The sequence below is a fragment of the Elephantulus edwardii genome, unplaced genomic scaffold (genome assembly GCF_000299155.1).
Source record: "Elephantulus edwardii isolate Elephantulus edwardi_28Jun2011 unplaced genomic scaffold, EleEdw1.0 scaffold00096, whole genome shotgun sequence".
Lineage (NCBI taxonomy): Eukaryota > Metazoa > Chordata > Mammalia > Macroscelidea > Macroscelididae > Elephantulus > Elephantulus edwardii.
In genome coordinates this window covers 11356390-11371303 of record NW_006399846.1, presented here as the reverse complement: position 1 = coordinate 11371303, position 14914 = coordinate 11356390, and the positions used below count along the sequence as shown (strand labels likewise).

The following is a 14914-nucleotide window of genomic DNA, read 5'->3' as shown; positions in this document are numbered from 1 at the left end:
AATATGGCCATTCAAGGTGCTGGCCCTGGTCCTCCACTAGCTCAGACTGGAATAAATCAAGATAGATCTAAAAGAACGAGGCTGGGAGGAAGTAAATATTGATTTTAAAATTATGAACTGCCACCCAGACTTTGCTGCCTGCCACATTTCTGCCACACCTCTCGGGACCCTGCTGTTCTGACATAATGCAATCTGGCACGCCAGCACAGTGGGGGGATTCAAGCATGGATAATCCCAAACAACAAAGAACCCCCAGTCATGGAAATGCAATTTTGAAATGCATGCTATGATTCATCTCAGCTAGTAATAAAATGGAACCAGGAAGGTAGAAGGTGACAGGGGAGAGGGAGAGAAAGGGAAGTAGGAGCCACATAAGTATATAGACTCAAGTTCACTGCCGTTAAGTCGGTTCCAAATCATGTGATCGTTCCTCTGGTTTCTGAGGCTATAAATCTTAACAGGATGAGCTTACCCATCTTTCTCCCAAGGAGCGTTTTGGTGGATTTGAACAGGAGGGGCAGTGAAAACGGTTGAAGATTCAACGTTTGCTGGGGCAAATTTATTAGGCAAATTTTCTGAGAAATTTCTTCCTTAGACTTGCTTACTGAGTGACCGTTGGCCTAAATAAGCTAACCCGAAACCACCAGACCCACTGCCATCGATCTTGACCTTGACTCAGAGTGATCCTCTAAGACAGGGCACAATTGCCCCGCAGAATTCCTAAGGCCGTAAATCCTTACAAAAGCAGACTTTCTCCCACTGGTGGGTTCAAACTGCAGACCTTTTAGGTTGTACCAGCCACTGGGCCACCAGGGTCTCTGCCCTCCTCTTGCTAACTAGTCTGTGAATTACCAAGGTGGGTAGGCCCCTGCTGTGGCTCCTTAACCAAGCACAACTCCACCACCCTTTCAGAAGGGGGCCCTTTGCCCACCCATGCGGTGCTCCTGATGGAGCTGGGGGTCTGGGGAGTGGGTGAAGGTAGAGGGACAAACTCCATGAGCTGGCAGCACTCCTGGTCTGGCATGGATGGAGACGGGTGGCTTTGTGGCTCAGACTTCACTCCCCAGTTCACCTGTAGCAGTTGTTGTGGTACTGGTTGTAGCTGCCCAGGGCTGTCAGGCAGCCCAGACAGATGGCAAAGGAGAAAAAGATCTGGGTGCCTGCATCCATCCACACCTGCAAAGAGAAGAGATAAGAAAATGAAACTCTGGGAAAGGTTCAGACAGCTAAGCCTCCACGGGGGATGCCGGTATGGGCTGCTCCAGGTACTGGCTAGGGATGGTGAGAAACATGTGCTCAGGGAATACAGGTCCCCTGTACCCTTGCCATCCCCAGGAAGCTCTAGTCTGTGACCTTGAGATGAAATGTCTTGGGCACTTCCAGGATGGACAGACACTGGATAGTCTAAAGAAAAGAGTGAAGGGCCCATGGTGGAGGAGTGTGATGTGGTATTCTAGAACAATCTGGGTCTGCTTTCATGAATGGTCATGCAAGCACTGCTCTTAATTCTGCCCAAAGTCCCTGTCTCATAACTTAGGCTGTCATGGTGGCAGGATCAGTTAAGAATCCAGAGAAAGATCTCCGGGGTTACAGGTCCCATCGCCAGTGTGTAGCTTTGCCCCTCACACCTCAGAACCTTCTATCTGAGAAGCAAGGAGAATATTTAATCCTTACTCACAAAACAAAGTCAAGTGGTTGAACAGAGAGGCATCTGGAAAGGGCTTTGTTCTCCTCGGGGGGAAAATAACTCTCCAGCTAAACACAGAGTATTGTTGTTACTGTTATTATCTCAGCTGGCTGACCCAACCTGTGCCTGTTATGATTTAGATTTAACAGCTAGAATAATATCCCAGAGAGAGAGAACAATGAGGCAAACAGGACTAAGCAATCCTGCAGATCTGCAGGAGGCTGGGTCCTGTGGCTCCGGACCCTCCCTGGACCCTCTGACTTCAGAGAGCGGGAGTACTACCAGGGAGCACCACTCTGGAGACGCAGACACCATCAAGGCAAGTGCCCCTGGATCCTGGTTACTTACAGAGAGGGTCTTGTTCCAGTAACATACAAGGGGGGGTCCTGAATTTCATAAACCCTTCAATCCCTTTATCTTTCCCATCCATTAATGATCAAGGCTTCAGTTCCCACACACACCAAAGCCTTGGCTTCCTTCTGCCCTTTGCCCATCCATCCCTGCCTCACCAACCATCATCATCACCCTCAACTTCCCTGCCCATTGCTCTCTCTCATCACACTTAACCCCTACAATGGATCCATCTCCCTCTAGCATTGTAGGGGCCCACTGACTACCTCGGAACCACATTGATTCTTCAGCTAGCATCCTCACTTGGCACAGTAAGCCTCCCTCAGGACCTGAGGGAAAACCCAGAAGTCTAAGTTATTTTTCAGAGCTCCTGAATTAATCCTAATGACTGTCCCTGTATGGATGTCTTGACCTCTGGGAACTGGCATCAGAGATTTGAGCAGGGCACACACTCCTCTTGCTGTATTTCCCTCCTTTCTCTGAATGTCACCATTCAGGTGTTCCCCAAGGCAGGAGCCGCTGCCAGGAAAGGCCAGAGGCAGGAAGCACCACCCAGGAGAGTTCCGAAGGGGCCAAGGCTCGTAGGAAGTAGTAGGTAGGACCGTGCGGAAGCATTTGGGAAACTTTTTTTTTTTAACAGAGGAAAATTATAATGAGAAAATAAAAAGGAGTGGGGGACTCAATTCAGAGTCTAGAAAAGGGCAGGGGAAGGATGAATGAACAATACTAAGGACAAGAACATCAAATGCTTACAAACAGCACAGCTGCCCCAGGGTGGGGTGGACCACATCTGAGGAGACATGTTGGGAAGTCTGTTCACTGTTTGAAGAGGTTTCAAATCCTTTTCTAAAATGATCCTACGGATACTGTGAAGACAGTCATTGCAGGCAAACATTCCAGTAGGGGAGCCATTTTCTTCTTTTTCCTGCCTGCCTCAGAAAGCTATCCGTGTGAGCGGGACCTTGCTCTGGACAGACGCAGAAAGGGTTTTCCCAGGATTAGGGATGTGAAGCTGCGTCTCAGCACACAATCAAGTCATCCAGGGTATTTTCCCTGGGTGTTTTCTCCCCCATGTAGACTCCTCATGTCTAACAGTGCCCAGAGTGCTAGCTGCCCCACAAATTACCAAGGAAACCCCTGAGTGCCCTCGGAGTTATTCTGCGGCTGCTACATGCAGGCAGGGGGCACAAATCCAGTGATTAAGAAATTTTGTGAACTTGAACATGAGATGAAAGAAATAAAAGAATGATGACAACTTGGCTGCTTACCTCACCCCAGGTGGGTACAGACTAAGACTGGATAGAAAGGAAAGGTTAATGAGAACAGAGAAAAATACAGCAGGAGGGCTGAGAATTCTGAGTTCAAGGTTCGCAGGTGGTGACTTTGACCAAAGCCCCCTCACTGTGAACTTGGCCAACCCCAGCTCTGCACACAGCTGCTGCAGGTCCAGCCTGCTGGGCTCCGGGGAAGGAATGGGGTCAGGAGGAAGGCTGAAGGAACTGTGGAGCAAGCCGTTCAGTTCCCCACCACAGGGGACTCGGTCCCTGCCCGTTCCAGAAACTGGCATTTCTAGAACAAAGCTCTAATAGCCTTTGGTGAGCACTGAAAACTGACCAAAAGATTAAAACAAGTTTAAAAACACTTGGCAGAGTCTGGATAAAAAGAGAAATCTTCCTGGAGGACAGACAAATGGAAGACGTTTTGAATCTTGAGTCCAACCCCCAGAGTTATTAACATCTACCATATTTTTGGAAGGTCTCTCTGGAGACTAAGGTGCTCCTGATACAGGCCATGGTCTTTGCAATCACTTGTTATGCATCAGAGAGTTGGACAATGACTAGGGAGGATAGAAGGAGAATTGATGCCTTTGAGCTGTGATGCTGGAGAAGAGTATTGAATGTACCCTGGACTGCCAAGAAAACAGATTCATCCTGGAGAGGGCTAAGCCAGGCTACTCCTTGGAGGCAAGGATTCTGGGGCTTCGTCTGACATACTTTGGACATGTTGTAAGGAGGGACAGGTCCTTGGAGAGGGACATCATGCTTGGGAGGGTGGAGGGACAGCGCAGGAGGGGAAGACCCTCTATGAGGTGGATTGATTCAGTGACTGGGGTAATCGGGATGGGAGTGTCAGAGACAGTGCGATTGGCACAGGATAGAGCAGGGTTTAGGGCTGTTGTACATAGGGTCACTATGAGTCACAAATGTCTCGACGGCACATAACAACAACAACAATGATATAAAATGGGAAAAGTGTGGTCTTTTGAATTCTAATTGATCTGGGATCAATTCTTAACTCTTAATTCTTGATTACTAGCTGTGTTATTGTGTACCATAGAGTTTGAACTGACCCACAGCTGACCCTCCAGCAGGTTTTCAGAGGCACTTAATCGCATGGGAGGAGATTGCCCAGCTTTCTCCTGCAGAGCAGCTGGTGGCCTCGAACCATGTGCCTTTGGGATTTCAGCACAACCTCTTGCCACTAGGCCACCAGAACTCCCTAGCTGTATAGTCTGTTTAATTTGTTTGTTTAATATCTCAGAATCTCAATTTTTTTCACATCTAGAAAAAGGTCTACAATAAATAAATAAAATAATATACACTTACTTCACACTTATCAACATGATTCATGTGATGTTCCAAAGACAAGGCCATCATGTGAAAATAGAGGATGACTATGCGCAATCAAAATGAAAGCAGGCTGCCTCATTACATACCTGCCAAATCTCATCACTAAGTGACACATTTATTATAACTGCCAAACCCCTGAGAGTCACGGGCCAGATATGCTGAAACATAACCTGAATAGGCAACTTTATGCTCACCTCACACCTTGAGCTTTATTACTGCCAGGTATATGCTTCTGTACAAAATATAATAGATTTTTTTTTACTATTGATGGCACATAACAGCAATAGTGGTAACTGTAATTTGACAATCAGTAACTGAGTAATATGTATATGAAAAAGATTCATTTTCTATCCCACTTTCCATAAAAATAAAGTCATGTTTAAAACTAAAAAAAAAAGTAACATTTTGAAAAGGTTGTTATTCATAAAAGGTTAACTCATAATCTTTTAAAAATGTTATTATATGCTGTAATCTGTTCATAGCAACCTTATGAACATCACATCTGAACCCTATCCTATCCTGTGCTGTTCTTACCATCTCCAATACACCAGAGCCCACTGGTACAGTCACTGTGTCAACTCATCTTGTTAAAGGCCATCCTAGTGATTAAGACAATAGATTTCAACATATTACCTGAGATGAAACTCAAGCTCCCCTACATGCCAGTTTTGTGGTAAGGCAAATTTTAAATTTCCTGAGCTTCAATTTCTTCATCTGTAGGGTTAACACCTAACTTGAAGGCTTAATGTGAGGAGAAATAATGTAAAGTACTAACTAACAACTTTCAAGTCAGAACCAGCTCATACCTGACCCTCCAGTGACTTTTCAGAAGCTGTTAATTACACAGGAAAAGATTGCCCTTTTTTCTCCCATGAAGCAGCAGGTAGATTCAAACAGCCTGCCTTTGGATTGGTAAAGCAATTCCTTACCCACTAGGCCACCAGAGCTCCATTTAAGAGCTACTGGTGGGTCCACATGACCAGAGAAGCACTGCCTTTGAGCTAGCAGCACAACTCCTTAAGGACTATGCCTCCAGAATTCTAAAACACTAAGTATTGGCAAAGAATAAATATGTAATACATTCGCTATTGCTATTACTTGTTGCTATTTTTCAAAAAGATCACTAACTTTTAAGCAATAATGTGATGACACAGATTTCAATGTATTAGAGAAGGAGAAAAGATTGAAGTTGTCAACAATTTAATTTTAATTTTAAATTTAATTTAATTTTTGGATCCATAATCAACACTCATGGTAAAAGCAGCCAAGACATAAAAAAAAAACAAAAAAAACAAAACAAACCAAAACAAACAAACCATGTTGCACTAGGGAAATCTGCTGTCAAAGAGCTCTCCAAAGTGCTAAAGAGCAAGGATGTCAGTTTAAAGATTAAGGTGTGCCTGGTCCAAGCCCTAGTATTTTCCACTACTTCCTGTGCCTATGAAAGTTGGACAATGAATAAGGATTACAGAAGAAGAATCATTACTCTTGAGTTGCAATGTTGGGCAAGAGTAGTGAACATCCTATGGACTACTAAAAGAACTAAGGAGTCAGAGTTGAAGGAAGTGCAGCCAGGTTCTCTTTAGAGGCAAAGATGACAAAACTTCATCTCAGTTACTTTGAGCACTTTGCCAGGAGGGACCAGTCTTTGGAAAAGGACATCACGCTGGGAAGGTGAGGGGTCAGAGAAAGAAAAGAAGGTCCCCAAAAAGAAGGATTGATTTGGTAACTATAACAACTGGCTTGAGCATATCAGAGACGGGGAGGATGGTATAGGACAGGGCAAGGTTCAGATCTGTTATTTATAGGGTTACAATGAGTTGTAGGTGACTCAGCGGCACCTACCAAATACAATATATGAAATAAGGGAGCCCTTAGAGGTGAATGGAATACACATAGGACCACAGAGATTTGGCAAAGGATATTTCTGCATACATACATGTATATTCTTTAACCAGCACAAAAGTCTCACTGCCATCAAGTGGATTCTGACCATAATGACCCCCTCATTGGACTTCTGAGGCTGTAAATCTCAGCAGGAGACTGTCCATTGTTCTCCCTTAGAGGAACTAGTGGACTCAAATCTTTGAAGATCATTTGCCTTTTGGTTAATAGTGCACCATGCTACAAATGACACCACCAGTGCTCTGCTTTAAATATAGACATATATGGTAGAGGAAATAGGGTAGTGTTAATGTTGTTGTTATGTGCTGTCGAGTTGCCTGCGACCCATAACAACACATAGCTCTGAAACCTGCCCTGTCCTGAGCCAGTCTCACTAATTCCAACACACCAACCCCCACTGACCCAGTTATTGCATCAATCCTTCTCATCTGAGGGTCTCCCTCTCCTGTGCTGTCCATCTACCCTTCCAAGCATGATGTCCTTCTCTAAGGACTGGTCTCTCCCAGCTATGTGCCCAAAATATGTGAGATGGAGCTTCAAAATCCTAGCCTCCAAGGAGATATTTGGTTTCACCCTCTCCAAGACAGGCCGATTTGTTTTCTTGGCAGTCCATGGTATGTTCAAGATTCTTCTCTAGCACCACAATTTGAAGGCATCAATTCTCTTTTGTAATCCTTAGTAATTTTCCAGCTCTCTGATGTATAGCAAGTAATTGTGAAGACTATGGCCTGGATTAGGCACACCTTAGTCTCTAGACTGACATCATTGTTTTTCAGCATTCTGGAGAGGTCACTGAGACAGTAGATTTTCCCAATGCAATTAAGCTTTTGATTTCCTGACTGCTAGTGTTAAAAAGACTGTTGATTGTGGAGCTGAGCAAGCTGTAATTGCTAACAACTTCAATCTGTTCTCCATCTATCATGGTGCAGTCAATTGGTTCAGTGGTGAGAGTTTTTGTCTTCTTGAGGCTGCACTTCTATCCATATTGAAGACTACGGTCCTTGACCTTCTGCAGCAAGCACTTCAGGTCTTTTTCAGTTTCATCAAGCAAGGCTGTGTCAGTTCCATAATGTAGGTTGTTGAGTCTTCCTCCAATCTGATGCCACATTCCAACTCATTAAGCCCTGCTTCCCAAATGATCTGGGTATAATGTTATAAAAAATTCTTGACTATAACCAAACATCTTGTGAGAATGAGTCACTTGACTTTTAGGCTTGGGATCACAGTTTCAGGGAACAGCCAAATAATTTGGTATAACATAGTGGCACAAAGAATGTTCTACACCTTGCTGTGGTAACAAATGGGGTCCTTAAAAGCTAATGAGCAGCCATCTATGACCAACTGGTGGTCTCTCTTCATCTAGAGAAAACAAGAGTGAAGAAAATCAAAGAATCAAGGAAGCAATTAGTCCAAAGGATGAATGGACTATGCAAACCATAGACTCTACTATTCTCAGCCCAGAGGACCTAGACCCAGCTACTACTGCCCACTGGCATCACAAAAAGGACTGGGTAGGATGGGGGGTGCAGCACAACATTAATAAAAGATCATAAAAAGACTAGTTAGAGCTAATAGACCAATTTAGTAGGGTGGCACAATGTAAGATTGAAATCCAAAAAGCAGTGGGATTCCTCACAAGTAACAAAGTGAACTCAGAGACGGAAACCAAGAAAGCAATACCATTTACAATAGCCAACTACAAACTGAGATACTTGGGAGTGACTCTAACTAGAGACACAAAAGACCTGTACAAAGAAAACTATAAAACGTTTCTACGAGACACAATAAAAGACCCAAATAAATGGAAAAATGTGTTCTGTTCATGGATAGGATGACTCAATATTGTGAAAATGACAATCCTACCAAATGCAATCTACATGTTTAATGCAATCCCAATCAAGATACAAAATTCATTTTATAGAGAAATTGAAAGGGAAATTGTCAAGTTTATTTGGAGAGGAAAGAGACCCTGAATAAGCAAAACACTTCTGAGAAACAAAATGAAGTGAAAGGCACAACACTCCCTGATATCAAAGCCTACTACACAGCAATAATAACCAAAACAGCATGGTACTGGTACAATGACAGGCACACAGACCAATGGAACAGAATTGAGAATCCAGAAATGGACCCATCTATCTATGGTCAATTGATATTTGACAAGGAAATAGCCTATCAAACCGGGAAATGACAACCTCTTCAACAAATGATGCTGGCAAAACTGGACTGCTAACTGCACAAGGCTGAAACAGTATCTCCATCTCACACCATACACAAAAATCAATTCAAGATGGATTAGAGACCTGGGAGTAAAACCTAAAACTATAAAATTCATCAGAGACAAACTGGATCAAGCTTAGGTGGCCTAGACTATGGTATAAAGAGACTGCCAAGTACAGCCAGAAATGCACGATCTAGAGAGGATAAAATTGATGCATGGGACCTTCTAATGATTAAATCCCTGTGCACATCAAAAACATATTTCAGCAGAGTGAAAAGAAAACCTTATGACTGAGAAAAAAACATTTGGCAATAGCATTTCAGACAAAGGACTCGTATCAAAAGTTTACAGAATTCTCAGGGCCTCCACAAGACAAAAGACTGATAGCACAATTACAAAATGGGGGAAAGACTTTTCATAGAGAAAGATATCCTAATGACCAACAAACACATGAATAAATGCTCAAAATCACTGGCATAAAAGAGATGCAAATCAAAACCACAAAGAGATACCATCTCACCTCAGTAACAGTAGCAAAGTTTAACAGGACAGCAAGTAGTAAATGTTGGAGCGGATGTGGCAAGAAAGGAACTCATATGCACTGTTGGTGACATTGTAAAATGGTACAATCATTCTGGAAGGCAGTCTGGCATTTTCTAAAAAAGGTTGAACATAGGAATTCTATGACTCAGATATTCTACTGCTTGGAATATACCCTGAGAAAATGAGAACAGAGGCACAAATGGAGATTTGTACATCAACATTCACAGCAGCATTATTCACCATTGCAAGAACATAGAAACAGCTCAAATAAATGTCCAACCACAAGTGAATGGATTGAAAAATTATGGTTCATTCACATGATGAATATTATGCAGCATATGGGAGGAATGATTTTGAAAATCACCACTTGAGAGGAACTGGAGAGCAATATGCTAAGTGAACTAACTCAGTCCCATGAGGACAAATACTGTATAAGACCATTATTGTAGAAAGATAAATATAACTAGTAATACACATATGAGGATCCAAGTGGGGAGAGGGTAGGAGCAGAGGGGTGAGGGTGGGCAGGGGGTTAATCACAGGATCACACAGCATGATGGATAGAGGGAGGGGTGGGTAAAGGAAATGGGAAAGATCCAGTGTGAAAAACAATGTCTACAAATTTTGTAAGTAAACCAGTACAAAATAAAAATGTTATTTAAAAAAGAAAAGAAACAAGGGGGAAAAAAAAGATAATAAAAAGCCTAGTCTGATAGAGACTGGTGGAAGCCTAGAGACTGTAGCTCTTAGAAATATTTCAAACCTGGAATTGAACCCACTCCGCAGGGATCACCTTGTAGCCAAATTGTTGTTGTTGTTGTTGTTGACTGCCTTCAAGTTGAACACAATTCATAGCAAAGGTCTGAGGCTCCTCTGCAACTATCGACATTTATCAAAATTCATAGAGTTTCTGGAGGCATGTTTAGGAAGTGGATGCCACTCCTGTTTCCAATGTAGCCAAATAGACAGATCTATAACATTAACAATAACAAACATGAGGAATATAGTCCTCAAAATAAGCAACAACATGAGACCAAAGGGCAGCATTTTCCCAAAAACAAAGCTTATAAGGCAAGAAGGAGCAGAAAAGAAGGGCACATGGGAGTGAGAGACCCAGGGCAGAATCAGGAAGAGGGCTATAACCGAACAACCCACATATTCATCAACAGATGAACTGACAAACAAAGTGGTATAGCTATACAGTGGAACACTCAGCAATGTAAAGGTAGTTTTTATATACATTACGTCAGTAGATCTCAAAGGCCTTGCTCATGATGAAAGCAGCTTATCTCAAAAGAGTACATAAAGTGTACTTCCATGGTTAGGACATTCTGGATAAAGCATGATCTATCAAGATGGAGAATATATCATGGCTTCCAGGAGCTGAGGGATGAGGAGAATGCGGCTACCATGAAACATCATGATGAAGTTACTTTGGGTAAAGGAATTGTTCTGTATTTTGATCGTGATACATGAATACATATGTGTTGAAAATGACAGACTACTAAGACTGTTAGTTTTAAAAATAAAAACATCAACTTTAGATGGATCAGAGAGGTAGGGGTAAAGCTCAAAACCATAAAGACCATAAGAAACATACATAATGGGACCAAACTTAGAAGGCCTAGCCTATGGTATAAAGAGGCTGGCAAATACAGGCACAACCAGAAGAGAATAACAATGATAAATGGGGCCTCCTAAAGATTAAGTCCCTGTGCATATAAAAAACTTTTTCCAATAACGTGAAAAGAAAACCTACTGACGAGGAAAAAGTTTTTGGCAATGCCATCTCATATAAGTCTCTCATAATGGAAGTTTACAGAATCTTAAAGGACCGCCACATGAATAAAACCTGATAACCCAATTGCAAAATGGGCAAAAGACATAGAAAGACTTTTCCTAGAGGTAGACATTCAGATAGCCAATAGACATATGAAGAGATGTACAAAATCTCTGGCAATAAAAGAGATGAAAATCAAAATCATAATGACATACCATCTCACCCAAGTAGCAGTGATAAAGTTTAGTAGAAAAGGCAAACAATAGTTATTGGATGTGGAATGATCAGCACTCTCCTACACTGTTTGTGGGATTGAGAATGGTACGATCACATTTCCTAAAAAAGTTGAACATAGAAATTCCATATGACTCAGTTATTGCACTGCTAGGAATATACCCCAATGAAATTAGAACTGAGACATAAATAGAGGATACACCGATGTTCATAACAGTGTTATTTACAATTGCAAGAACATGGAAACAGTCCAAATGTCCAACAACAAAAGAATGGATTAAGAAACAGTGGACTGTGGACTTGGGGGGGGGGGAATTGTATAACAATCAAAGAATTATTTTTTCTTTTCAAAGAGAAAAACTAACTGGGGGGAAGGATGGTAGGGAAGAAAATGTGCAACAACGAATGAATGGGGGGGAAATTAAGTGGAAAAATATGCTATAAAAATATATGTGTTGCAAAAAAAGAAAACAAAAAAATTTATATGTTGCATTAAAAATCATTTAAAAAAGAAATTGTGAAACATTCACACAATGGAATATTATGCAGCACTAAGGAGCAATGATTTTGAAAAATATGGCAGAGGCTAGAAAGCATTATGCTGAATGAACTAATGCAGTCTCATAAGGACAAATACTGCATAAAACCATTATTGCAAAAATAGAAGAATTGCTAGTAAGATGTGCACAAAGTCCAAAGGGAAAAGGAAGGGAGGAGGGGGTTTGAGGGTGGTGAGAGGGGCAATCTCAAAGTCATAAAGTTTGGTGGGCAGAGCGAGGGGGTGAAGGAATTAGGACAGATCCAGAGGGGATCTGAAAAGGTGTATAAAATATAGATTTGGGAATGATAATATGAAACAACAGTGTGAATACAGGAATGCATAAAACATATGCAAAAAATGAAACACAATGTATATAATTTTTGTATGAAAACCAATATAAATTTTTTTAGAGCAAAGAATATTTTTGGATTTTATTGAGAAATGACGTTTTAATCAAGATGCGATGATATATTTTTTGTTTTGTTCTTTCTTGTTTCCTTGTTTACATAGTTGATAGTTTTAATTTATTAAAATAAGAAGCATTCTATTTTTTTTAATTAATTTCAATGAATATCTACAGAGATTTTGGATTTCCATTCATTCATTGTTGCACTTTTCTCCCCGCCCATCCCACCCTCACCCCCAGTTCACTCTTCTCCTTGAAAAGCAAATGAAAAACTCCTTCATTGGTATACAATATCCCCACACACCCCACCCCGCACCCCGAGTATATTCCACTCTGCCACGCTCATTCCAGACTCTTATGATAATCATAATGCCCTAAAATATATTACTTTTAAACCAATATAAAATTTTTAAAGGCTTGTTGAAAATAGTTGAATTTTTAAAAAAATTACAATGTATAAAAAATAACTACTGCATTGAGGGTATCGTAGCTAATGCTATGGAAAAAATTGTGTATAAATTGTTGAATGAAAAACTAAACTTATCCAAATCACAATAAAAATAAATAAAGAAGCTCTGGTAGTACAATGATCACATCCTCAGTTGCTAACCCGCATGGTGGCGATTCGAACCTACCCAACGAATATGTCTTGGAGAAAGTGCAACCAGCATGCTCCTTGGAAGCGAGGATGGTGACGCTTCATCTCACAGACTTTGGGTATGTCGTTAGAAGGGGCCAGTCATTGAAAAAGCACATCATGCTGGGAAAGGTCAAGCAACAGGATGATTGATGCACTGACTGTAACAATAGGCTCAAGTATGTCAGCAAAGGTGAGGATGCACAGTATAGAGCAGGGTGTAGATCTGTTGTTCATCGGGCTGTTATGGGTTGTAGCTTACTTAGCGGTGCATGACAACAACAAGCAATTCCACAGGAGAAGAGACCTGATGACTTCTGCTTCTGTAAAGATTACATCCTAAGAAATCCTATGGGCAGTTCTATCACATTGGGTGACTATGATTTAGAACTGACAGCACCTAACATTCTCATTTTAAAAAAAAAGTGATCCAACAGAATGCAGAAATGATCAAATAGTATTATTAGTATCACAAACAAGTAAAATCTTGCTGAAGAGTATTTGAAAGTAGCTGGTACATCAACATGTAGAGAAAGTCAAGCTAGATTCAGAAGAGGCCATGCATGAGGGATATAATTGTTGATGTCAGCTGGATCTTGGCTGAAAGTAAGTAATACCAGAATGTTACTTACTTATGTCTAATTGACTATGTGAAGGCATTAAATTGTGTGAATCATAATAAATTATGGATAATACTGAGAAGAATGGGTATCCCAGAACACCTAACTTTGCTCATGTGACACTTATATACAGACCAAAAAGGAGTTGTTTGAATAGAACAAGGGAACGTATGTGGTTTAAATTCAGTAAAGGTGTATGTACACCAGAGTTGTATCCTTTCTCCATATCTATTTAAATTCTATGCTGAGCAAATAATTTGAGAGGCTGGGCTATATGAAGAAGCACGAGGACTGGAGGAAGACTGAAACTTCATTATGTAGATGATACAACCTCGCTTACAAAAAGTAGAGAAAACTTGAATTACTTATTGAAGAAGATCAAAGATTAAATCTCAACATCTAGAAAACAAAAATCCTCATTGCTGGACCAATTGACAACATCATGATAGATGGAGAAAAGATTGAAGTTGTCAATATTTTCATTTTACATGGATTTATAATCAACACCCATGGTAGCAGCAGCCAAGAAATCAAAAATGTGTTGCATTGGATAAATCTGCTATAAAAGACCTCTTTAGTGGTAAAGACTGAGGAGCACCTGACCCAAGTAATGATATTTTAAATTGCTTTGTATGTATCTAAAAGTTGAGCAATAAATAAAGGAGAACAAAGAAGGATAAATGCCTTTAAATGGTAGTGTTGGTGAAGAATATTAAATATATCATGGATTTAAAAAACAAAAACAAATCTGCTTGAACAAGTGCAACCAGGATACTTCTTGGAGGTAAAGATGGTGAAACTTTGTCTCACATACTTTGAGTACCTTGTCAGGAAGGGTCAGTCCATAGAAAAAGAAATCATGCTAGGAAAGTTTTCTCCACTTTCCGTAAGCAAGGTTGTATCAGCTACAAAATGAAGGTTGCTGAAGGTCAACAAAACAGAAGACCCACAAGATGAACTGACACAGTGACTGCCTTGAGTATGACAGGGATCATGAAGATGACACAGGGTAGGACAATGTTTCCATCTCTTTTTTATAGGGTAGCAATTAGGCATAGTTGAGTCAACCGCACCTAATAACAACAACAACTACCACCAAAATAAAGACACATTTTAAGCAATGGTCTCAACTTTCTCCCTAACCAAGATCTTCATTGTTGTTGTTGTTATGTGCCATCGAGTCACTAGCAACTTATGTACAACAGCCCTAAACTCTGCTCTGTCCTGTGCCAATCGCACCATCTCCGACACACCTATTCCAATTACCCCAGTCACCTCATAGAGGGCCTTCCCCTCCTGCGCTGTCCCTCCACCCTACCAAGCATGATGTCCCTCTCCAAGGACAGGTTCCTCCTTACA

The 14914-nt window shown here is 41.2% G+C and overlaps 1 protein-coding gene across 1 annotated transcript in view; it reads right to left on the bottom strand.

Annotated features, from left to right (window-relative positions):
* SLC6A13 (solute carrier family 6 (neurotransmitter transporter), member 13) overlaps positions 1 to 14914 on the bottom strand; it is a 77530-nt gene that overhangs the window by 11186 nt on the left and 51430 nt on the right. The window contains exon 8 of the mRNA XM_006891329.1: positions 1073 to 1176. Coding sequence (XP_006891391.1) covers positions 1073 to 1176 — 104 coding nt within the window. The remainder of the gene's footprint in view (positions 1 to 1072; positions 1177 to 14914) is intronic.